This window comes from Dermacentor variabilis, chromosome 4, assembly GCF_050947875.1.
Source record: "Dermacentor variabilis isolate Ectoservices chromosome 4, ASM5094787v1, whole genome shotgun sequence".
In the NCBI taxonomy this organism is placed as follows: Eukaryota; Metazoa; Arthropoda; class Arachnida; order Ixodida; family Ixodidae; genus Dermacentor; species Dermacentor variabilis.
In genome coordinates this window covers 144,057,478-144,083,737 of record NC_134571.1, presented here as the reverse complement: position 1 = coordinate 144,083,737, position 26,260 = coordinate 144,057,478, and the positions used below count along the sequence as shown (strand labels likewise).

At 45.0% G+C, this 26,260-nt stretch overlaps 1 protein-coding gene across 1 annotated transcript in view; it reads right to left on the bottom strand.

Annotated features, from left to right (window-relative positions):
• The window catches only part of LOC142578378 (MAM and LDL-receptor class A domain-containing protein 1-like), a 241,392-nt gene extending 223,119 nt beyond the window's left edge, over positions 1 to 18,273 (bottom strand). The window contains exons 1-4 of the mRNA XM_075687771.1: positions 18,140 to 18,273; positions 6,897 to 7,144; positions 3,217 to 3,307; positions 1,724 to 1,864 (exon numbers count right to left, since the gene is read on the bottom strand). Of these exons, the coding sequence (XP_075543886.1) occupies positions 1,724 to 1,864; positions 3,217 to 3,307; positions 6,897 to 7,144; positions 18,140 to 18,179 (520 nt within the window). The 5' untranslated portion in view covers positions 18,180 to 18,273. The remainder of the gene's footprint in view (positions 1 to 1,723; positions 1,865 to 3,216; positions 3,308 to 6,896; positions 7,145 to 18,139) is intronic.
• Between the last annotated feature and the right edge of the window lie 7,987 nt (positions 18,274 to 26,260).

The window sequence follows — 26,260 nt, the reverse complement described above, 5'->3', positions numbered from 1 at the left end:
ACTACGAATTATAGAGCGCAGCACTAGCACTTGTATTTGAAAGAGCTTGGTTGCACAGAAATTACCGCAGTGACAATGTGCGATTCACTTGACGAAAATAAACAGCAGCGTTAAATGTACCTCTTCGCAATACCTAATGGCAGATTTACTCATTTTTCGTTCAAGGCGAAAAGCTAAATATTTCACTGTTGTCGCGTCAGTAAAACAGACATAAGCTGGAAATTGGTCTCGATTTGATAGAAGCGGCTAGAATATAGCGGCAACTTGAGCCCTATCCATTTACTCTTACTGCCAAGAAGATAATGATGATTCAAAGCTGCTCATGGCAGCAACAGCAGGACGTTTTAGGGTCTCACCAAGTAATTACGTTGCCCGCCATGACAGACTTATTCATGCTATTCAGTGCCATACATTTTCACAATTTTCAACCTTTGCATAAAATCTCAACTATTTAAGTTTTAAACTACAATCCCTTGTAGCTCATGTAGAGCACCAAGTTATGCAAAATAACACGGGAAGTCATGGAACAAAGAAAGAGACACATTTGCACTGATGGATTAATATACAGTAAGCACAAATTGAAACGCGAGCAGTTTGATTATGCTAAATACATGATTTCTTTTCCGCGCTCATTGTAAACGTTAACAGTTTATAACAATTTGTAACAAACACGTTAAAGGGTAACTTGGGGCTTATCCATGCCTAAAACCTGGCGACAAGGCGAGAACCCATCGCACTTCTACGTGTAATTGCGCGTAACAGGCGATCTGCGTAGTCGATTGCTTTTGGCGTTTCAATTTCTGCTGATGGTGCGTATCTTGAAGGAATAAGCCCATGCAAATCGTTAATTCTTGCTTAGAACTCGTGTAATTTATTCGCTTTGCTCCTCTGCTTATTTATTTTGAAAGGTAATTTTTTTACCCTGCATGCTGTGCGAAAGTGATTAAAATACCCAACCTGTAAAGCCGACTCTGACGGGAAAGCAGTCAACCACAAGATGATGAGCAGTCATTGTACGTGATAACGCTTATGAAAGTCACGATCTTTACATATTTCAACTATCTTCTAAATTTTTTTTGTGGAACTATGTGTTAAACCTATTTGGGAAGATCGTGCCAAGTGCATAGTTGCATGTCTATTGCAAAGCTGATCATTGGCGGAACCGGCTCACGATCATGTTCTCCTCATGTGTTTGCGTTTTTGACTCGGGTTATGGAAGTAGCATTGTGCATTGAAATCTTACATTGTAGTCCCCACGTGAATTGTTTATTGGCTGAGCTGTAATTAATTTTGTGTTCATATCAATTGCGAGGCTAATGGGGGCAAAGTCATTAAGGCTGCCTACCAGTCCTCCCTTCATGGCTGTGTTCAGTTCACAAGAATTACTATTTATTCGGCTGAAAGAAATCGCAAATAATTTTCTAATATCTTTAGAGTACTCTAGAATTCTAACGAAATATAATTTCGCAAGAAGATAAAGGCTTGAAATGATTAACGGTGACGCAAGAATGAATGACACTGACAGGAGCGCGTATTTACTTAAAAATAAATGATACCACAATGACTTTAGTTCACGACAGCAAATAGGAAAAAGAAAGAAACGGTATTACACAGAAAGGTATGCACGTCTAAGCAGCAAATCAACACTCGAATAAATACAATGAACAAAATAATGTTTCTTGCAGCCTTGTCATGCTCACGCTACACAGTGTCGCGCGCTCACCGCGATAAGTGCCTGTCGAATAGTCCTGCCGGAAGAAGCTCTCCCGTGGGCTGCCTTCAAGATTCCATTTATTGTCTCCCCTTCCAAGATCATAGCCGCATGTGTCGTCCCAGTCGAAGTTGCAGGAGCCATCCGTTGGTTCTGGAATGCGTTGAATTGTTACAATTACACGGAAGTGAGGGCTGAAATAATTGGAACGAAGTGCGTAGCTCACCAGGGCCGAAAACAGTTTCGTTCGTATCAGTTATTTATCTTCTCCGGCATAGAACGCAGGGTACTCACTAATAGAGAATACCGTTTTATGAATGAAATGTAGTAAACATATGAGAACTCAGTGACATAAAGAATATATGTTTATGCTTGGTAAAATGAGCGTTCATAAGGGCACATGTTTCTACGAACAGCATATGAAATATTTTATTCTTGCTATATACCTGTGAAATAGATGTTTTGTTTCAGAGAGAGTCTGTTGGGAGGCTGTTTGGTAAGACATAATTTTTGTGAGCTTGAACTGCGCTAGGGACGAGACAACGAGGTAAAAAAAGACAGGACGAACACAGAATAACAACAAGTTGTTAGTCTGCGTTCGTCTTGTCTTCTTCTACCTCGGTGCCTCGTTCCTAGCACAGTTTAAGTACACAAAATTTGTTCCGAAGTTGTCTCAAAATCTCTAACAGAACACTTAACAGAACACAACGTGGTAACTTACAAATATGCTTGCGCATCTAGGACAATATATTAAGATAGGTCGTGACGCATTTAAAACTTAGGCTTCAATTCTTCATTATTTGTAATATTTTATTTATTCTTGCCCCTTCTCTTGTTCCGCATGTAAGAAAAGTATCTTTGCTTTACTAGAAATAACAAGCTATCGGTAATATCCGCAAGTATTTGCGAAATCTCTTGTCTGATATGCGTCTCTTTAGGCAAACAATTAAAGGAATGTGCTGATTTCACACTAACCTGGAGATTTATTTGACGCAAAGGTTTTGTGAATGCTAATAAAACTAAATATTACGCGTACAATTCTCTCTATTTTAATGCAAGGCAACATGTAGCTCAACGCAATGCTTATATACATGAATCGCATTGGTCATAACATTAATGTCATTTAATGTATAGTTATTGCACCGCAGATATCATAACTTCATTATCATGCAATTTTTGTACATTTGGACTGCTCCGTTCGCAAGCTATTTCAATATGTAAACAGTGGTTCATGCGAATTCACAGTATCAGACAACAATGCAGTGATATAGGAGGACATTTGTTGAGGGAGACATGGTGAGACGAGGTGTACGCGAAGACAAGTACGAAGCTAAAGACAGTGATAAGGTTGGCTCATTCAATTGACATTTTTTATTCACGTTAGCTTCGTTGCATGCAACACTTTCCGCTGGCGCATATTAAACACAGCCACTTTATTACCGCAACAAAATAACTCATTAGATTTCGCATTCGAAAGGTGCGTTGTGGGATCAGCCTGTTATTACCTGGCGGGCACTCTCCGCTCTCCAATGTCAGGTCATCAAGGGCAAAAGTAGCTTCTTCAAAAGAGTCCCTGACGAAGTAGTAAATCTGTATCTGAAAACCAATTTTTATTTGTGGTTTAAATATCACAGGCAAAAAAAATCGCGCGGGTGCAGTCGTTAGAGCATAGGCATATGCAGAGCTTCAGTTACAAATTATTTCAGCAGGAAGTAACTGGCTGGTGAACTTGTGAAGGACTTGAAGTACAGGTAGGCTAGGGCGACAACAGAGATGACACACTGCTTTCGGTGATGAAATGCGGAGCCAGGAAACTTTAAGGTACACTTAGAGCCAGCTGAGTGATTCCTAAGGAAAACCATTGTGCACTACTGTGGCTTTGTTATTGCTCAAACTTTCCAATGTAAGTCGATGAACAGTGCCAGGAGAAGGAAAATAGCAGTAGCCAACGTTTCGGCAAGTGACTATTAACCTCTTCGGCAGTTTGGTCACTCAGGATTGTATAGGATGGCATTTAATGGTCCGGATTGTTTAGTTTAAAGGATCAAATTGTTGCTTTCTGATTTTTCAGTGTTACTTCCGTGATTCATCAAGAAAAATAAATGCGAAATAGCCTTTGTCCACGTGGTTTCCCGCGAGCAGTGGCAAAAGCAGGATGCCTACGACGTTACCTTGTCAATTACGGCGCCCACAGTACGGTAAAGCATCACTTTAAGATTACTTACTAATAATTTTTGGAGACATTTGATGTGGACACCAAGGGACGTGCAGGCGAAAGAAACTTATTTTCTGCTCGACAAGCAATGCACTGCTTTGAAACGATCTGGGCGATAAAATGCAATCTTCCTAGAAAATTTAAGCAGACAGCGAATCTGGATGCAAGAAAGGTAGAGAGGTCAGCATGAGTGAAGTGTGTCTGTCCTGTCCCTCCATGCTTGATAAGGGGTTTCAAGAAAGAAAAGAGATGTGATGTGAAGAGGAAGGAGGGTGACCTGGGGAAGTTTATAATGGTGAGAGCTGTACAGTATGTACTGTTTCTGAGAAAACCGTACATGCATGCTTCACAGCATATGCTTCATCGCTGACAAACGTCGTGATTAGTCCAGTCTAGCCAAGATAATGTCTATGGCCTGTATATATTAGCAGCTTTAAGCGCCATGGGTGCATTTAATCCAGAGATTAGCAGCCGCAGGGCGTCGATTATTTGCTGCAGCATGGATTTGATGTCAGAGTGCCGAGGGGACGTCTCGGCGCACTGTTGCTGCTCGCTCTGACATTACGAGGTCCGTGTCCGCGGCGGTAAGCACGACCATGCACTAAATTCCGTGATTGCAATGCTCACTTGAAAAAATGGAGAGGAAAGATCAATGGATGGCAATTTAAACACCTTCTCCTGAACCTCCGCAATTAAAAGTCAGGGAGCTCTCGTTTCGACCCGCAGGTCGTCCACATCCACGACACGATTGTCTTCTCCGGTGGTGCACAGATGCTGCCACCGCTTTGTGTTATACACGTGTCTTGTTCTTTCGGCTCAGTATTTTTACCTATTTTTCAAGTGCGTGACATTCCCTGGAATTCGCATCGTGTGGTTGATAGCTATTCGAGAACTTCATTTTTTTTGCTCTACATAGACGTGTTGTGGCTGCCTGAATAGTGGGGGCAAGCCTTCTCGCCTCACGCCGGACAGTATCTTAATAGAATGCGCGGACACCATCGCGATCAGTTGGCAACATTGACCTTCCAAAATCGCTGTCATACGAAGTGGCTAGAAGCATTAACCGATAGGCAGTCCAGATAAACAATGGACGTTTAGAGTATTGGTGAAAAAAAGCAAGTAAGTGAGTGATGCGACCAGAGCCTTTAGACGCATAGGTAACTGCACTAGGTAGATATAGAGCATTTAAGGAAGACAGAAGAGATCGAGAAATGATAGCCAAAGCCGATACTGATCAGGATGTATAGATGCCTGATTAGCTCGTGGCGCCTAGGTGAACTTTTGTCACCGGCCCATTTCAAAGGCGGTGCCAATAAATCGTCAGCATCATTATGATCATCATCAGACCTCATTAGAGGACATGTTGGCTTCAATGGAGTGTTTCACTCCGTCTTTTTGCATTGGAGGGTTATTGCAAAAATGCTGGCTTTTTTGTATGCCTTGCAATTCGCAATCATGATTCAAAATGTGTCAGTACAACTTTAGACAAACTGAAGAACAGACAGCCAGGCAGAACCAAATAGCACAAAGGTATCAATTTTTAAGCTCTCTCTCTCTCTGCATGTGGTTTTCTTCTGTATATTTCTTTCTTCCCTTACCCCTTTTCCAATGCAGGGTAGCTAACTGGATATTTATCTCTGAGTTACCCTTCCGGCATTTCGCATCTCATTTATCTCTCTCATTTTTTCTCTTATCGTCATTAAGTCGTAATCATGGCAGCTCCAGGACTATTTCCTTTCTCATGGAAGTCGCGCATATCGGCGGAGAGGAAGACACTACAAAAAATAGAAACAATAAATGATAAACCTATTAGGTGGACCTGTGCCCCGCCCCCTCTTTAATAAATAATTTGGCAACGGAAGCCGATGATGCTAACACTGCTTGCAGAATTAGTGACCTTTCCGACAGCTAACTTTTCGTTTACGAGGCGTAATCTTAGGTCCAGAAACAGTCAGTGGTTATCGCTACGATTTGAAATCACACAACACGTATCCCGTGCAGGTGATCACGATCGATTCATTGTGCTAGCTGCCATACGTCTGAAATGGCGTGAAAGCGCCTGCGGTTCGCACGCATATTTGAAAACGTGTTAAAAGAGACAATAGCCAGATTCTGCAGAAAAATAACGAAGACGTCGCCTTTTTTTAATCATTTCTTGGAAAGTTGTTACTGGTCCAAATATTGTTTGGGCAGTTTACTCCTCCAAGCGCCTGTTTAGTTGGCTTTATACCTACGCTTTCAATGTTCTCTCTGTCCGTTTGAGGTTACGTTGTTACTTGATAAGAATTCAGGCGTATTGCTTCGCCATTCCTCTCGCTCCCAATATTTACACATCTTCCATAACAACGCACTCTTTTGAACACTTATTGGGCAACTGACGGCTGGCTTCGTCAACCCTAAAGCGCTTCTCGATGTTATCGAAGGGGCTACGATGCCTACATGATCAGGTGCTTGTTGGCGCCACTTCGTAAGGTACCACTAGCATTATTGCGTACCAACCTTGAGCATCAACAACCGTTCGGACAAGCCTAACACTAAACGTTATTTTTTTTAATAATACACAACTTTTTTAACGGCATCCGGACCAGGGTTGCTTTTCGTATCGTCGCGGTATGCAAACGGCGTTGGAACAAGATATACTTTTCTTTTAATCCGACTTAAACCATTAATTATTATTCTCAAAATCACGCGATAGTTTTGTCGGTTACTCTGCTACGTATTCTTTCTTTGAACCAAAGGCTACCAATAATGGCAGGACCCATTTTCTGGAAGCATTTCCTGGCCCACCCAAGGTTACTTGAAGGGGATGCCCGGCGCTTCATTACTGTGTAATATAGGTGCGGCCACCTAAATGGGCAGTCTCTTACGCTCTCCGTTATTTTGCTGAGCCAGGTTGTCATCGGCCAACCGCTGAAACCCGGGGAAACAGCAAAAGGCTATCGCTTTCGTAACTGACAAGTCTGCACCCACCTCGATGGAACCGTTCAGCTTCTCCGAATACCTCACCCGCTGCCAGCGCCCGGCCATCTCCCGCTGTGTTGTGTAAAACTCACGGCGATTGCCATTGGCGCCTTTCGCCGAGAATTCTGCGGCATGGTGCACCGTACCGGACTGGTGATACCATGCGGTAAAGCACAGTGGCCCAGTAGACCGGCGGGAAATTATGGTGGGTCCACCCATGTCACGGCCGGCTGTTGCGTAAGCGCATGAACCTCGATCTACACAAAAGAGACAAAGAGGATTGCAAGCAGCATTTAGAATTATGTATAAGTGCTTCAAGGCCACTCAAGAGAAAAAAAGTCCCATTTTCTCATCGCATCGATTGCGATAACAAATTGGTACACAGCAATAATAAGTAAGGATAGTAGTTTTATCGGCCATACAGACTTGTAAACGCTCGTTTACTAACTAAATTAACAAGCATGGTATCAGAGCGCATAGGAAACATGCACACATCACACTCTATGGCTGCGGCCACTCGGTGTCAAATCGCTGGCTTGAGGAAGCGCGGCAGTGGCAGTGGGCGAAGTGACCTCCTTGGTGCCTATCACTTCAACACAAAGTGAGCGGCTAGAACGCAGTACACGCAAAGCTACGAGCCGTTGGCCCACCTAGATTCTGCCTCCAAAGCAGCTCACTTTAAAGATACAGCCCGCGCGACCACGTGCAGCCGTGCCACGCGCATTTGCTGCCTACGTAGAACGTTCCTCTAACTCCCCATCCCGCGGTTCCTCGCGCGCGACGGCAAACTGCGCGCTTCCTGCGCACTTTCTTTCCTTGCGCGCTAGAGATTGAGCCGAGATTGCCTTCTCACTCTCCACGCTTTCACCCTCACATGCAGCACACCGCACGGCGATAGTGTTATCGCCCTTGCACTTTATACGGAACACCACGGAAACGGCGACAAAGACGCCGAAAATGCGCCTGAATGTTCGTATAATTGCTTTCGCGATAAATGCTTTCTTCCGATCCCTAAATTATTCTTCCACAATACCAAATAGACAGCACTCTTGCCGCGAGAATTTCCTCGGGGCTAAGAAAAACGGAAAACACAAAGGACATCGTCTCGAAGTTCCCCCGCATGCTAACCATGATGTTGCATTCTGCACAAAGGATCAAGAAGATTTCGTTTTTTTTAGAGCGCAGCTCTTAGGCACCTGTTCTTGCAGCGAACGTTGGCTTCGTCCTCGGCATCTCTCGTAGCTGAGCGAACGAACACAGCGAAGGATGAAAGAGCGAATGCGCAATGCGGATTGAAGACGGCGATAGCCGTCTTCCATCCGCACTGTAGTGTTGTGTAGTGCCGCGCAGGACGGGGGCTCTGCGGTGACGATGGCTACGAGATGGGACCAGAGTAGCGCACGTGGTCTGTTCACCGATGACTCCACTGATACCATATATGGAAACAAAGCTCTGCATCAGTGGAAGTCTGTGTGCGGCCGTCGCTCTGAATTGCGCCTACGCGCCGCCCATGGGCTGCCTCTTCGCGCCACACTATGCTCAGTTTTCTACGTGCCTCATGATACATTGTCTGCACCAGCGAATATATGAATAAATGTAAACACGTATACAGCTGCGCTCAAATTTCGCATTATGGAGTATCGTAATCGTCGGTGAGTTTTAGTGTAACCGTTTTGCCCATTTTGCAGCTTCACTTGCCTCAGTTATTGCTCAAAGTGCAAAAACAACCGACGCGCTTCATCGTCATCATGACTAGATGTCACTGCAGGTACCTCTACCGCCGCTAATTAAAGGGAAGCTGAAGAGTTTTCCAGAAAAAACGAGTGAAGAGCTGTACGTAATGGTTTTCAAGCGAATATCGCATCGACATTGAGCGAAAGAAAGCGCAAACAGATTTTATTTCGACGAAAACTGCAGCAGCAGACTCGGGCAGCTCGCGCGCCTCGTTTCCGCCTGTGATTCGTCGGGCACCTCGTGACGTCAACATTGGTGTTCTTCCGGACCGGCTGCTGCCGCCACACATGAAGCACGGTGCAAGGTGGTTTAGCACGGTGATTTGGTGAGACGGTAATGGTCAATTTCGAGAGCTTCCGTTTCTCTGAGGTGTTAGGCGTTGCTTCCTACATGTACACGAAGCCAGCCTCTACAAGAAGCAATAGATGATGGTAGCAAGCAGTACTTTCGACGCGAACGAAAGCGAAGTGTTAGCCTCTCCATGTGTTAGAAATGTTATTTGGGGAGTATGTTTTTTTTTGAAGAGCTGTATTCAACGATCCAGTGAGTTCGTTTCCGGGCAAAGAACTGTAGTGTTATGATCCTGCATGCCTCCGCGTGGAACGTAAGGAGGGATGATATCATCGGCATTTGTGTGCTGCCCAAAAGCTGTTGGCAATCTACACAGACGGTTTACATGCGGGAAAAGCTTTCCGGCTCTTGTAGCACGTGTAGTGGCCTTCATCAGCGCGCCATCCGCACGCTACTCGTAACCGGAGCCGTAAAGGCGGCCAATTCCGTCGTCTACGTGAGACAGCCAGTTTCTGTCTGTTCGCGAGGGGGAGCGCAGCGTCCTGGCGTGCGCCGGCTTTCGAACAGATGAAAACTTTACACTTGCGCTGCATTATGGTAGCTGCATGTTGGCTGTTTCTCAACACACATGCGAATAGAAAATTAACGGCGGTTTGCGACGAAACCTGCGTCGAGGATGGGAGATGATCATGTACCCTCCGTTCAGCGTGCTAATACGAAGGAGTAAGCAATAAATCAAAATCAAAGGTTTGGACGAGTTCGTGTATTCATAAGGTCTTCCAAGACCAGTTACCATTCGTCCGCCCACACCCTTCCGGCCTTTGTGCGTTCGTTGCCCCGACCTTTCCGCGCTGCATTTTAGAAAGCCTGCTAGCAGAAAGTCGTACTCTCACTCATTCACGCATTATTGATAAACTATGGTAGTAATCGTCGTCACAGATGTGGTTAGAGCACAGTAATGTTGTTCTTGAGCGCTTGATATTCTTTCGATTCACAGCAGCCTCCCACTTAGCTGCAAGCTTCTTGTCTTGCGGGGAGTAATGGAACATCGTCGCGGCTGCTGGTGTTCGTGTAACCGTAGGCTGCACAGAACACCGGCATGATGGGCCCACCACTTCAATTGGTGCTGCGCACGTCAACTTCCACTCTACATACACACAAAGGAATGCAGGCTCGAGCGAGGCAGATTATGACGGCACGCACGCAGAAACAAGCGTGGTCAGGCATGGTCGCGGAGACTACAAAGGAGGGCAACGCCAGTGCTGACGTCACTACGCCGCGGTTTCCGGCCTCCGCTCGCATCGTCAGCGTCAGCAGCAGCGCGCGGCGCTCGACGGGGGGCGGGGCGACAGCGAAATTTTAACCGGTGATTACGTCGTCCCTAAGTGTATTGTGTATAACGCGGAAAGGAGGGTGTTATTCGGGTCCCTCAAGAACACAGGACTTCCTCACAGCTCTCTTCAGGCCATTGTTTTCCCGTGCGGGAACCGATTGTGTAGGAAGGAGGTCTCTCGCCTTCTGTTAAATTGCCTACAGGACACGGATTTGGCTATTGCTCTAGCACTACTTGATTCTAGAAGAGTTTTGGTGTTTAGCGACTCGCGATCTGCGATTACAGCCTTCTCGAGAGGACTTGTTGCGGAACCGGCTAACAGACTGCTGCAGGGTAGGGATATCACTTCGCATACCGTTACTTGGTTCCCGGCGCACATGGGGACAGTGGAGGGAGCCCCGCGTAACCTCAACGAGGTGGCGCACAGGGAGGCACGAGGATTAGTGTGCCGTGTACTCCCTGAAGGGGCTGGATCTCCCGCTCCTGAGTACAGGGACCAACTGTTAACCTACAACGAAATCACCAAGCACTATTACTTAGGGCGCAGGGCATTCCCGTTGCCACATCCTAAATTAAGTAGGCCGCAGGCGGTTACATTAAGGCTTCTGCAGACACGGACGTACCCTAACCCGGTCATCATGAATAAAATTAATCCGGACTGCGGGGTTTCAGTCTATTGTAGTAAGTGTGGGGGTTTGCTCGATTTACAACACATGCTGTGGCGCTGCTTGGCGTTGGCCGGTGATGGTTCTCGAGGTGAACAGTGGTGGCAGCGAATGCTGCACAGTGAAGTGCTAGCGGACCAACTCAGGGCTGTCCAGAGGGCCCGTGTGATGGCAGAGGGGCTCGGCCTCTCTGTACCGACGTGGGAGCGGCCCGCATCAGTCCCAGACTGATCCCTCAGGACCTCAATAAAGTTCTTCATACCATACCATACGGATTTGGCTTCCACATGGTGAACTGAGGAGTGACCATTTGTAATTGGGAGGTCTGTGTCTGATTATGGGATTTATTTATTTTAAGTGTCGCTACGGTGGAGCAATTGCCGGCAGCAACTGCAAGGCTAATCCCACCAGTAGCCTACAACAACTCAGCTCAACTCAACTCAACTCCCTAAGTGAAAAATTCCGCCCACAATTTTTACGCGCATAATTTTATAAGGTTCCCGCATCTGTATATGAGCGTGGTATTGAATTCGACAGACTCTTCAGCTTCCCGTTAAGCCATTGTTACATTGCACCACTTTCGGGATCAGTCCAGATTTTAATAAGTTCGACTCACCAAAGATAAATTCGTCACTAGCAAAACAGATTTACAGTTACTTCTTCAGTCAAGTGGTTCATCGCTAGAGCTCATCAGTGAAGTGCACCATTTTCATGAATTCCAGCAACACGATATACCGCAAATTTCAGTTACATAATACACTTCACTGAATATTTTGGCTTTGCGATGTTCATATTGTGTTCCTGTCTTTCCACTCTCAAATGCATATCTGCAACACTATATTTTTTTTTACATCTCACAAAAACCAGTAACATCTCATCGTTTTTGATATTCAGAGGGAGAATTTATTAGAAGGAAAGCATAGAAATTGGCCTGAGGTAGCGTGCTCTAGACTTCTACTCTGCACAGGGGGAGGGGAGAACAGAGAGTTAGAGGCTAGATAAGCGGTGATGGTGACATAGAAGAAGGATGCACAACGATGAAGGCAAGTTCAGCATTCTCATGGTCATCAACAAAGTTCAACAATGTTATTCAGAAGTGTCATCCGCGTTCTAGAGCAAGGCTTGATTCGCTAATGTAAATGAAACTTAACAAAAACGCGCAACGAAGAAGCTTGTGTGTAAGCTTCTCGTGCTTGAGCAGCACTGGTGCCCACAAAGGTTTTAACCCATTAGAGCCCAGCGTATTTTTAGAAGTACAGTACCATTTTCATTTGTAAATAATTAAAGACAAAACACACAGTGTTCCTTGACAGCCATTTTGCTCAGAAGGGTTTTGCGAACACGACCGCAGTGCAGTTTTTTGCCAGCAGCATAAAACTTGGAAAAGTGCTGAACACAGCAGGTGCTGCTTTACATGCAGCTTTATTTTTTTTGTCAAGCATAGCATACGCTTCTCGAAGCTAAAATGTTTGTGTAAATTTTACAAAAGAAGGGTGTCAACAACGAACGCATGATATTTCATATACAATACATATTAATCCCGTCTCAAGAAAGTGAATGCAGGTGTACTTCGTCAAGTACGCTAGGCCCATGTGTATGCTAGAGGAGTGTGCTTGATCTCCAAGCACACACGATGGTTTTGTTACCTGTCTTTCGTCAAAATACCTTTTACTGGCTACAGTAACTTCAGAGGTTGTTGCAGTAAAGGAATGTATTTAGAATTACATCTAAATTGCTAAAACTACAAAATTGTCAAGAATTCATCTGAAGGCATTTATCGCATCTTGTATGCTATTTTAGGGCAGTCTCATTCATCTGATTCAGTTCCACGTGACTGACGATTGGTCAAGGTTGTACGCATATTCAAATCTGTCCATCATTCCTCACGACTCAATTGCATTGACCCATTTCACTAACTAGCCCAGTTTGCAAACTCCTTGAACACGTGATTCATCCACAAGTGAGTAACTATTTACAACAACACAACACCATCTTTACATACCTACATGGCTGCCGCACAGGCTACTCGAACGAAATGAAACTTGTTAAATGCATTCGCGATCTGCACTCATCTGTTGAAGCTGATGTTCAAGTCGACTCTGTATTTTTAGATTTTTTCAATGCTTTCAATAGGGTACCTCACAATTAGTTATTAAGGAAATTAACACTGCTAAATATTCGCCCTCTTGTTATTGCATAGGTTAAAGATTTCCTCCTTTCCATATATTAGTTCACCGCTTTTAATAACCCTAATTCATCCTTCAGCCAAATACATTTCAGCTTCCCACAGAGGAGCGTGCTTGGTCCTTTGCTTTTCTGATACTTATTAACAATTTATCTAACTCCATTTCTTAGCAAATCAGATTTTTCGCTGACTGTTGTGTAATTTACTGCAAAATTCGTTCTAACGCTGATCGCTCAGCCCTACTATCTCACCTCGATTCAGTAACAGCATGGTGCATGGCCTGGCTCATGCAACTTCACTTTTCGAAAACAAAATTTCTCTTTTACTAACCCACAGCAGTCGCGAACCCAAACCGCGTACACATTAAATAATGCTACAGTAGAACTGGTAACTACCTGGATCGTCACTTTCATTCAGACCTAGCATGGAACCACCATATTAACCTTGTTCTTGCATCCGCCAATCCGTAATTAGGTGTCCTAAGACATGACTTGACGCATGCTCCATCTCGCCTCCGATTACGGTCCTTCAGTACACTAATTAGACATAAAATTGAATATGCTTCGGCTATTTGGAGCCCTCATCAAGTATATTTAATAAATAACATTGAAACATTGCAGAACCGTGCAGTTCGTTTTATCTACTCTGATTACTCACGTCATACCAGCATCACAGCATTAAAGAAACGCGCAGGCCTGCAAGAACTTTGTCACGGCCGAAAAGCTGCACGTTTATCACTTTTTCATAAGCTGTATCATCACTGAACGCTTCATATCGACTTTTTTTCGTTTGCCTTCGTCGATCTTTGACCGACACGTGCATCGTTTAAAGTTCAGCGCCTTGTCATATCGTACATTTAACTACGCACATTCTTTCATACCACGCACTATAACTGACTGGGATCCTCTGCCACCACGTGTTGCTACTGCCACTGATCCCGATAAATTTAGCAATCTGTTGTCTGCCTTAACTACTGCCCAACATGATGCGTATCTTATTATCTCATTTTTCAACTAGTTAAAAACTAAATTATGGCGCTTTACGTGCCAAAACTACGATATTATTACGAGACATGCCGTAGTGGGGTACTCCGGAAATTTGGATCACTGAGTTTCTTTTATGTGCATCTAAATCTAAGTATCAGCTGTTTTCGCATTTCGCCGCCATCGAAATGCAGCAGCCGGTGCAGGGATTTGATCCGGCGACCTCGTGCTTAGCAGCCCAACACCATAGCTAATAAGCAACCAAGGCGGGTCATGTTTGAACGGATTCTTTTTATTTTGCATTTCTATTAGTGTAGATCTCGTTGTTTCATTTCATTTTATGCTGTTGTTTGAAAGATGTAAAATTGAATAATTGATTACTACTGCCCTGTTCATGTTATCATTTCTTTTCTTTTACTTTCTGTTTGTCGGAATTACCAGCATTTGGTACTTACATTCTAATGTCGTATGATGCGTGCTTAGTTCAACTGAATTTGTGGTTTATTCTACTTTTTATCAATTTCCTGTACGCCCCTATGTATCCCGCAGCCGGGGGGGCCTTTAGAGGTAATCTGTCTGAATGAATAAATAAATAAATAAATAAATAAATAAATAAATAAATAAATAAATAAATAAATAAATAAATAAATCTCTCCTGGTTATTTTCCTGCGCCCGACAAAAATGACACTTGTCTTCTTAGTCAATAAAATAGCGAGGAGTCTTAGAGTAAATTTAGATAAATAGAACCTATAGAAATCGGAAAATGAGTGGGAGGGAACAGAAAGCAACAAAGATTATGTACATTCATATGACAGTCGAGATAAGTTATGCAATAAAAGTAGTGCAACCCAGATTGCTGAACCATACGAGGACCCCACCTCTTGAAGCGACAGAAAATTCTAAAGAAATGACGCCTAGCAATCATACAAGACCCGGCCACGGCGGCCGCATTTCGATGGGGGCGAAATGCGAAGACACCCGTGTACTTAGATTTAGGTGCACGTTAACGAACCCCAGGTGGTCGAAATTTCCAGAGTCCTCCACTACGGCATGTCTCATAATCAGAAAGTGGTTTTGGCCCGTAAAACCCCATAATTTAATTTAATTTTTAATAATACAAGAGGATTGTAATGCAAGAAGCGAATGTTATTGGAGGAGATGTCACCAGTTTCTTGAATGTTTATATTACTACTGAACCAAATGCTGAATGCTTTAGTGCAGGATTTCTGTACTCATCGCCAATTATCGCGTCTAGATCTGCATCAATAATATTTTTGCGTTGCGCGGGCCTCTGAAACCAACAGGAAAGCCCTTCATTGTTACTCGATGAAGTCGTCTTACACACCTAATAAGTAAAAACACCTCCATAAGAACAATATTTCCCACTAAAATGCTAATATTGCTACCAGAAGGTTATGCGGGCTTGCAGGAAATTTCGTTTTACTCCTCGCTGCAAGCCTTTTTGTTTTTGGCAGCTTCAAGATTTAGCACATACATTTGGTGACCTACATATGGTTTTCTCCCATATAGGCTTAGCGTACTTTATAAAGTACGCTATCGCAGAGTATCAAAGAGTAAAGCGCCACTCGCAAAACTTTCCCAATGTATTTACAGTGTGAAAAGATTGTCTGGCTCAAACTATCAACAAAATGTAGCTGATTAATTTTTAGTGGGCCTTAGTGGGTTAAAATATGTAAAGAGCAGCTGGTGTTTCAATGCAAACGCTCATCTTTTATATCCTTCAAAGCTCCACGATCATACGTCCCCTGTTTTTATCTTGCTCCCTGGTGAATTGCAGATGATCAATTCCTTAGCATTTATGGTTGCTATGTTACACAAGAAAGCTGAGGTTTGTGCACAAACGTTTAGCCTATTCATTATGTGTGCCTACCGGTGAAAAGCTGAGCGCTTATTTACAGGCGTAAAACTTTCTAGGATGCCGTCAATTCTTACGTGCCTTCTAGATGGAAAGTTCTTTCACTGGAGGTTATTTGGCGTACCGAGGTGTCTAACAGCGCTCCCTCCTTAAGTATGTGGCCGCCTTGACTGCTAGAGGTGCTGGCTGCGACCAAACAACGGCTCTCCAGGTGTACGAGTTCTCTGTACTCTCAGGCATGATGCATGCGTTACCAGTCCTTAATATACCACCTAGTTTGATGGCCCAACTGCAACCAGATTATCGCGTCGCCCTTCGAGTAATGCTTGGATTACCTCGTGAGGTGCAATCTGTTGCATTACTGACTGAAGCGCATCAGTTACCCTTGACGCTGCAAGCAGAATAGAGAATTGTATATCATATTGAGCGTCTGCACCGCTCAACGAATGGTCAACCCCTCCTTGATCGTCTCATTCACCTCCCGCTATCCAGTATGGGAAAAATGGCGGCATTATTTATGAATATCACTGTAATTTCTCAACATGCTGCTTCAGTTGCGCCTCCGCCTCCAAAAGATAACACGAAGCACGCATCCCCGATTTACCTCACAATCACAAAAAGTCTGATATGTCTGTTTCTGCAATATTCCAAATGGCTCAGTCTCACATGTTCGAAAGGTATCCAGATTATCTTCAAATATTCACAGATGCATCTGTATAGAGCGACGGTCAAGGCGCTTCCGCAGCTTTTTTCGGCCTTTCGACTCAAGTACAGCGTATCTTTCAAATACATCATCCAACTTCGTCAACAACTGTGAAGCTAGCAGTGATTAATGTTGCACTGAAGTACGTACAAGAGGAGTTAACTACATCGAAGATTGCCATCTTTACGGACTCCTGCGCTGCCCTTAGCAGGTTACAACGCCGTGAGATTGATTGCCCAGTTGTGCGCAGCATAACTGACTCCGCAAGCAAATTTTCATCACGTGGGGCATCTCTCGTTGCTCAATGGGGACCTTCACACGTAGAAATCGTCGGAAATGAAGAGGTTGATCGACTGGCTTCAACTTGCACTCATAACGACTGTGAGTGGCCAGAAATTTTGTGCAAGCTTCATGACGCTCGTCTGCTGATTCATCGCCACCTACTCAAGCAGCATCCTGACCAGCGCATCGCCAATGGAACATTCCCGCCCCGTGTTCGCGGTCGAGGCTTCCTTCGTCGCGCTCGAGCGCAATTACTCAAGCTAAGGCTTGGCTGTGTGAACGTGCACGAACGTTTATACAGACAAGGATGTGTGGCCAGTCGATCGTGTACGTTTTGCGGCTGCTTCAGGGACACTTCAGCATCTTATACTTGAGTGTCCCGCTTTCAGTGCACAGCGCACGTGGCTAGTGAGAGACTATCACGCCCTTGGCCTGCAGTGTAAGACACTCGACGAATGTTTGTAACCAAGTGATTGTGCGTCTCAACGTGACCAGGTTCATCGCGTTCTACTTAGTTTTCTAGCGTTAACTAACGTAGGTTCACGTTTGTAGCGTCAAAACTATTCCATTTAACATTCTGTAGTAACATATCCTTCAGCGACCGGCCGTAGTCTGTGTGATCTGAACTGTGTGTTCTACTTCATTTTTTAGATTTGTCCTCTTGCCTCTTCCTTTCCTATTGCCTCCCCTCCTTCCTATCTTCCATTCCTGTGTTGCTGTCACCTCCCTTCTGAAGAGTAGGCAGGCGTTGTGCCCCTTCAGTTGCCAGCCTGCTCCTCGATTTGCCTTTCCTGTTAATTGTATATATGTGTTCCAAACAAATAACAATAATAATTAAGGTAATGGGAAGAAGCGACATTATGAACAATAATTTGCTTTAATGCCACCACTATTTTGGATCATTCATTGTCGGCCGCAAGCTTTATTTAATGATCGGTTGTATGAATGTAAAATAATCCCTGACATTTTAACGCTTTCCTAGCTGCTTCCTCAGAACCATAGCGATAAAGCAAACTTATATGAAACTGCTTTATTGCTTCATAGTAACATATTGTAAGGGCGAGGTGTTTCCTCGATGACACTTTTTAGAACGGTGGCGCGCCAATGTAAAAGTGAAAATTTTATTTTGAAATATAAGGAACACACGCATTTTCGCGCGCTGGCACTGAAAGCATGGCTTCACTGGCCCAACGGCTCACCTGATCGAAGAGTGTGGTCTTCAACGGGTCCATGCTGCATACTGGCGACGTTGTGTAGACTGAAGCAGGCGTGTCTGCTGCAGTTTTGGGTTACCCATTCCTTGCACCAGCCTTCCTCAAATGTACACGTGTCTAAAAGTAATAAAAGAGCGAGAAATGAGTAACTCCTTAATGAATCTCGACAAACTTCTATTTATGAAACATTTAAATAGCTTAACCTTTTCCAACTGGCACACAATGCTCAGGCGAAGAAGCTTCGAAATTCAAATGTTGCCAGCCTGCTCCTCGCTTTGCCTTTCCTGTTAAATGTATATATGTGTTCAAAACAAATAATAATAATAATTAGGGTAAAGGGAAGAATAGACATTATGAACAATAATTTGCGTTAATGTCACCACCATTTTGGATCATTCATTGTCGGCCGCAAGCTTTATTCCTCCCTGAAAACAGATATGTCACGACTTATTCAGCGCATGCATGCTACGCCGTTGGCAACCTCTTCCACTTGAATTGAAACTAACGGAGACAGAGAATTCTACCGAATAATGTGGTCAAGACACTATACGGATTCCCATTTCAAAATGGAGAACCTAGATTCACAATCCAATCTAGGCCGGAATTCACAGCAGCAGTCTCTTTATACCAGCCCTGCGGCAAAGGCCTCCCGAACGACATCCGGCGTTCTACATAAGAAAATTGTTGCATAGCTTGTCCAAGAAGGGCCACCATGTCACGTTTCAGTGACTTCTAAGTCACGATGCCATTATCTAACCATGACGCCGATAACGCTGCTTGGTGAGCATTTGAAGACAGCAGATAGGAATTGACACAGTTTTCATGGTCGGGTGAAGCTATAGAAAACTTCGCTTGCTGACACGAGAAAACCTGTTTTCAGGCTTTCAGGTTTTCAGAATAACCAATTACTCCGCCTGGATTCAGGTCACCCATCGCATCCCACCGGGAGCTCCATTCTGGACGTACAACCGCTATTTTCTTCGAGGTGTGACGTATGTGATGTGAAGTGACGCGTACGCAATATATATATATATATATATATATATATATATATATATATATATATATATATATATATATATATATATTCACCACACGTTCTTGCGCTTCGAAACTGCTAGTGCTAACGCAATACTTATTATGACAAGAACAACCAGGACGGTAAGCCTTGGCATGGCCACACTTCATTGACTGATGTTTAATGCGGCAAACACCTGTCGTTGTCATGGGGAACTCTGAGAATGACTATAGAATTCAAAAGCGTGCATGGACGTATTGCCGCAGCGCGCACCAGCTACACTTGCGTACACGTGTTGTCTACTGCCCGTGGGCCACGAAGGCGGCAATTTCAGAGAAAGAGCTCTGGGCGGACTATGCACGGTACTGGAGTGGTTAGCGTGTCTGGCTGTCAGGTGAACATTGATTGAACGGTAGAAACTTTGATCTATAAAGTACAGGTGTGGAGCAATGTAGCACTTCCTTTGGCGATTTAGTGAGGGTGAAGTAATCATTTGATGGGAAGATGCAATGACGGCAACGCAAGGATAGCGCATGCAGACTATTCCATAGCGGCAAGACCAGACGCAGTAAAACAATAGTCAAACTCTTCTCTACTGTTACAGTTACTCTTCACGTGGCTCCTATACCAACTAGCGACACTAACACAAAGTACTACTTTTAAGATTTGTAAATCTAAGCTGATATAGGGCCCTAAAACGCAAACTATTACAATTGGTTTTATTCCAATCTTCTGACGACAAATTTGCGTAACCGTCGATGCAAGCATCGGGCGGTCACTCGCAGTGTTGTTTCAACAGACAAATCCAACGCGTTCCTCTCTCATAGGAGGTCACTTTTGTTTGCTTGAAAAACTAATAAAATTGCCTACACTGAGCGGCTTGTCTTATCTAATTGGCTCACCAGAGACGAGGAGCACGCTCAAGTGGAGAGGGATTCAATGAGGTCGAGAAACGGCACTAAATATCGATAACCGGATGAAGAGGGTGGTGCCGGCATCTGCGATTGGTCCGCTTTCCCTTACATAGCTTGCGGTGGCTCGTCAACAATCGCGGCGGCATGCAACGGAAGCTTCAGAATGATGCTTCAGATGAGGACAACGTTCGGCCAACTCTTCTTTGCTGAGGATCCCTCAGCAAAGAAGAGTTGGCCGAACGTTGTCCTCAACGTGCTGAAAGTGCTCGAAAATCTTACACGGCCATGGAAAAACTTTTATTGCACGCAAATAAACACATGATCTCCGGCAGGTGCGAGTAGCCAGTTCCTGAGCGATCGGCGACAAGCATCTTTTATTCCTTTCGGAACAGGGCAGGGGCCGTATAACGTAAAACTATTCCAATATGTTTCTATTCCAATCTCATGACGTCAAATTTGCGTAACCACGGACGCAAGCACGGGCGGTCAGCCGCAGTGTTGTCTGAACACACCAATAAAACGCTCTCCTCGTTCATAGGAGGTCACATTTGTTTGTTTGAAAAACGAATAACATTGCCTATACTGAGCGGCTTGTCGTATCTAATTGGCTGACAAGAGGCGAGGAGATGGAGAGGGATTCGATGGGGCAGAGCCAGTGCACTGAAAATCGATAACCGGATGAAGAGGGTGGTGCCGGCGTCTGCGATTGGTCGGCTTTCCGTTACTTAGCTTGCGGTGGCTGGTCGAAAATCGCGGCGGCATGCAACGGAAGCTTAAGAATGACGCTAAAACGAACCCTCAGCAAAGAAGAGTTGGCAGAATGAGGTGATAAACGTGCCGAAAGTGCTCGAAAACGTTACACGGCCACGCAACAAGTTTGATTATGCGCAAATACACCAATGCTCTCCGGCAGGTGCGAGTAGGCAGCGCTTGAGCGATCGGCGGCAGCCATCTTTTATTCCTTTCGGAAAGGGGCAGCCTGCGGCTATTCAGAAGAAAATTCAGTTTTGTTCGGCATATTAATGCATCTTCAATGCGTACACGTCACTTTGACGCGGTAAGTTTTCGCGGTTTTGTGACGTCGCGTGAGAGGCGGGTGAGGAGGGCGCAGCCCGAAAACTTTTGACCAATAGCCGAGGGCTAATGGCGAAAAGGCGTCGAATCAGAAATAACTATTTTTGTTTTGTTCCGTCAAATGATGCATAATCAGTGTGTACACGTCATATCAGATGGGGAGCTATCGCGGTTTTTGTGACGTCGCGTGACTGACAGGTGAAGTGGGGGTGGTCCAAAAATGTTTTTGACCAATCGCGGAGAGTTGATTACAAAATTGGAATAGAAAAGATTAGTCACACTTTGCTGCGGCTCACCCAAACTACCGTGTTCAAAATGTGTTAGTGTGATTGGGAGCAGCATGCGCCATGCGTTTCCGTTACAGGACACCTGTGAAAAGGCCTGGCCACAGTGGGCCTGGTTTCTTGGAGAGGCACTCGTCAGCCCGTGCGATATCAGCACCTCACCAACATCCCTCGGTCATTCCTGCTGTTGTCATGTTCTGCTGGTTGTTATAGCGTTATCTACTTGAGGGACTTTCTTAAGGATCGCAAAGCCACCCTTATGGTTGGCGACCTCTAGTCCGAAGAACAAACCCAGGAAAGTGCAGGGATCCCTCAGGGCTCAGTTATATCTCCACTCGTTTTCAACTTAGTCATGCTGGGTCTCCCCAGCAAACTACGGGAAATCGAAGGAATCCACCACGCTATATACGCAGACGATATAACGATTTGGGCGGGCCACGGCAGTGACGGCTAAATTGAGAACGCATTGCAAATGACCATTCATTCACAAAGTCGAATAGTACCTCCAAGGAATGGGTCTCAAATGCTCCGCGAGCAAGTCTGAACTACTCCTTTACCGGCCCACGCTTAGAGGTATGCCGCCAAAGAGCTACACGCGCCCCCGGAGTACGAGGAAATCGGCCTGTACACCCAAGACGGAAACGCCATCTCCAAAGTAAACAAGATCAAAATACTTGCAATGATCATTGAGGCCAATGGAGCCACGGAAAACCGTGAGGAAGATCGAAGGCAAAGTCACCAGCGCCAAGAGACTCATAACGAGAATAACTTATAGACACGCGGGCATGCAGGAATAAAACGTCATTCGACTGATCCACTCCTTCCTTGTCAGCCACATCGCCTACGTAGCCGCCTACCACAACTGGTATGTCGCGGAAAAGAACAAGATCGACACGCTCATTAAGAAAACGTACAGGATAGCCCTCAGCCTCACGGAATCTACGAGCACCGAGCTCTTGGCTCAGCTGGTCATATACAACACCCTGGAAGAAATAGCGGAAGCACAACGCATCTCGCAGTTCGAATGCCTGTCCACCACTACGACGGGAAGCTACAGTATGAACACGTTCGGCATAACGTACCACAACCAGCACGACCAGAAAATGCAAATTCCCAACAAAATAAGAGACACCATTACGGTGGTAAACATCCCAAGAAACGTGCACCCCGAGCACAACCGAGGTAGAAGAAAGGCAAGAGCCGAGGCTCTGCTCCGTTCATTCGGCAGGGAGAAAAACGCTCGCTTTGTCGACGCAGCCGAACGGCCAGAAATACACCGCCGTAGTCATAGACAAAGAGTGCAAAATCAGAACCTTGTGCAGTGTATACCCCAAACACTCGGAAATATCGGAGGAAGCAGCGATCGCGCTGGCCCTCACAGAACAGGAATGCGAGATCTTACTAAGCGACTCGCAAACGCAGTAAAGAATTACGCCAATGGTATAATTTCCAAGGAAGCCCTGTCCATTCTGGCCAAAGCGGGCAGATACGAAACCGAAAGCTCGAGGATCATATAGTTTCCCGCGCACGTCATCACGTAAGGTGACGCGCTCCCGAACGTAAACGAGACGGCGCATCGGATGGCGCGAGACATGACCAGCCGCGCCGACTAGGGCAACGCCTCTCGCACGATAGCGAACACTCGTCGCGCAGAACGGGACAGGCTCACCAGATACAACGACATAACCAGTGCATATCGAAACGCCAGAAGGTTATACCCACCGCCGAGTCCCAAATTGAACAGGAGGCAGGCCGTCACCTGGAGACAACTCCAGACGAACACCTTCCCTAACCCATTCCGTCCGAAACGTACCTTCCCAGATAAGCGTCAGGACGACACGTGCAAATTGTGCCAGGACGGAACAGCGACACTCAAACACATGCTGTGGGAGTGCAATGTAGTTATAGGAAGGATGGCAGTTGCTTCGGAGACCCTGGCGTCGAGGTGGGCCGCCGCTCTGCGCAGCTCAGACCTCGAAATCCAGACGTGGGCAGTCCAGCAAGCCCGTGAGGCGGCGTTGAGGCAGGGCCCTGACGTTCCCCTGTGGGAGATCTGAGCCCGGGTCACCTTAAGCCTTGCCGGACGTACAAGACAGTTGTATCCATCTATCCATTCCCGCAGCTCATACAACCAACATTTTTTTATTGGTCTTTAATTATATACTAAGTGCAACATACTCTAGAATTGAGATTGGTCATCGGTGGACATTTACACAACTAGGAAGGTGAGCCCACAACACCTGTATAAATGGAAAGGGCTGTGCCGTAACAGATATAAACTGGAAACGTAATAGGGTTTCAGTATTATCATCTTAGTTTAGGCGACCGCAGGGTAGCTATAAAGATTGCAGGAACTCCACTGGAGTTGTCTAAGTATTCATAATCATACTCCCAAAGTTAAATTGGCCTACCCCCAGATTTTAGTTTGCGTACTCCCAAATTTATGTTGGCCACTCCCCCTTATTTAAGTTAGCCCACCTCCAAGTTTAACTTGGCCCACCCCAAAATTTTAAGTTGACTCAAGCCCAAATTTTTGTTTGCCCACCCCGAATTTCAAGTTGGTCCACACGCGAAATTCAAATTAGCCCAGCCCCGAATTTCAAGTTGATCGGTCCTCGAATTTCAGTTGGCCCGCACCTACTATCAGCTTCCCCATGGACCTTCCAAGGCGCAATATGCATCTCTATGGGTGTTCTCTTATGTTAATTATTTCTTATTGTTTGTAAAGCTACCGATCATCTACATTTACATGATTATAACGACTAAATATCAACTTTGCGAATTACGCACTTTTGTGCAAATACCATGCATTACACGTTTCGCTTGACGGTGCTGCCATACTCGCCGAAGAATGCTTGAGCACTAATAGCTAAATAAGGACTCGAAGCTAGATGCATGCATATATAAAGAATATTCGCACCTGGTGTTGCTCCTCAAGTAGCACATAGAAGACGAAGTAGTAGAGAAACTTGTCCAGGTGCCATCGCCAAATCTCAGCGACCAGTAATGAAAACGGCTGACCTTTTGTCATTCGTCTACGTGACAATATCTCACCTTTTAAGTCCAAGAGTTTAGAGCTCCTTGAACACATTTATGTGCTGTTTTGTGCGGGATGCGATGCACGGTACAGTTTGCTTAAGAACTACTCGAGCGCCAGTAGCCCCCCATTATTCCTAGTAATGGCAGCGAATGCATGTGTGTGCTTTTTTGAAAACGCCTGGCTTCTACGAGCACCTTTGAGGGCGTGCTGCTGTCGTCGCCACGCGCATACATTCATCGCTTATCTCTATATCTTCTCCCAATTCCCCTTTTCCTGTCCCCAGCGTAAGGTTGCCAACCAGATGCTTTTAACGACAATGCCTTCCTTTGCGTGTTGTCCTCTCGTTTTTCGAAAGGGCTAAGCCTAGCATAAGGTCAACATGGAGAGGAACATTACTAAAATCTGGAAATGATGGTCAGAAAAATTGAAACACTTTCTAAGGACAGCTAACAGAGCACCGAAATGCGTTCCAAATTTTTTTATTGGCACCACAATATTTATCCTGCTCTGGCCACATATACACATGTTGCTTTATTATCGACCATTGAAATAAACTGTCAACAACATCTCAAGCGGCTCGGTGCTGAACCTGTGTCTTTCCGTTTTTACGATATTCCTAAAGTCGGCTGTAGAACAGGAGTTTGGCTGCTACATAGACGAAGTGCAAAACATCCCAGTATTCTGGTTTCTTCCAAGTCGTAATCGCCATTCGTCCTTCTTGGGTGGCCCACTACCTGAGTGTAAGGCTTGTTCACTCGTTTTTCTTTAATAGGACTCTCAAAGTTTTCTGCTACAACATTTAGGTTTCAATTAGTGCGTCTACCTAAAGCTCAGTTGGCTCCAGTTTCGCAGTGAGACTCGCAATAAATTCGTGCTTATCAAGGGTAATCGATGCCGCATGAGTGTGTCCGCACATGCCACGCGCATATTGTGCTAGGTGGCAAAAAGTAAGGAAGTCTGTAACGAACCCAAACAGATGCGACTTCGTTTCTCGTATAGGCTCAGTACATTTAACATTGCAACATTTGTTAGCCAGTGCCATCGATAGCTCTTGAATGATTTGACATATATAGTAGAACCAAATGGAACCTACGCTACAGTACATACAAGACACAAAATAATGCAAGTCAAGATGCATTTCCCGGATGGGTCTGCGACAAACCTCTGAAATTTCGTCGATTAGTACTACCTATAGATAAACTGAAGTTCTGTAGTAGCGATAAGGTCAACCTTTAAATCACAGCGCTGTTCTAAAACCGGCAGGCGCCAAATGACTTAACTTCACAATCATCTTATCAAGGCGAAAGCCTTAAGTGGCTCAATGCAATGCCTCATACCGAAAAAAAACATGTCATGTCGTCCAATGGTGCCAAAACTATGGCTCATACCAAAAAGACACGTCGTCCTCTTCAATGTTACAACTACCATAATCAGCAATGGCCCATGCCCCCTAAGAAAGCAAAAAATGCAATGGCTCATCCCTCTCGTAATGCAGAGGCTACAAGCACTAAACAAAGTGAAGCATACAGTTCCTATATAAACTGGAATCACGCATACAATGTACAGAAATGTTGCGTCTAGATGAGTTGTAAAAAAAAAATACGCTACCTTCTCAATGGTTCATAGCCCCGTAAGAAAGGAAACGATGCAATGGCTCATATTCCCGTAAAGCTGAGGCTACAAGCGCTCAGCACAGTGAAGGGAACAGTGCACACATTCTTTGAAATCGCCCGTACAGCACACAGAACAGCATACGTTTCAATACCGTGCTGAAAT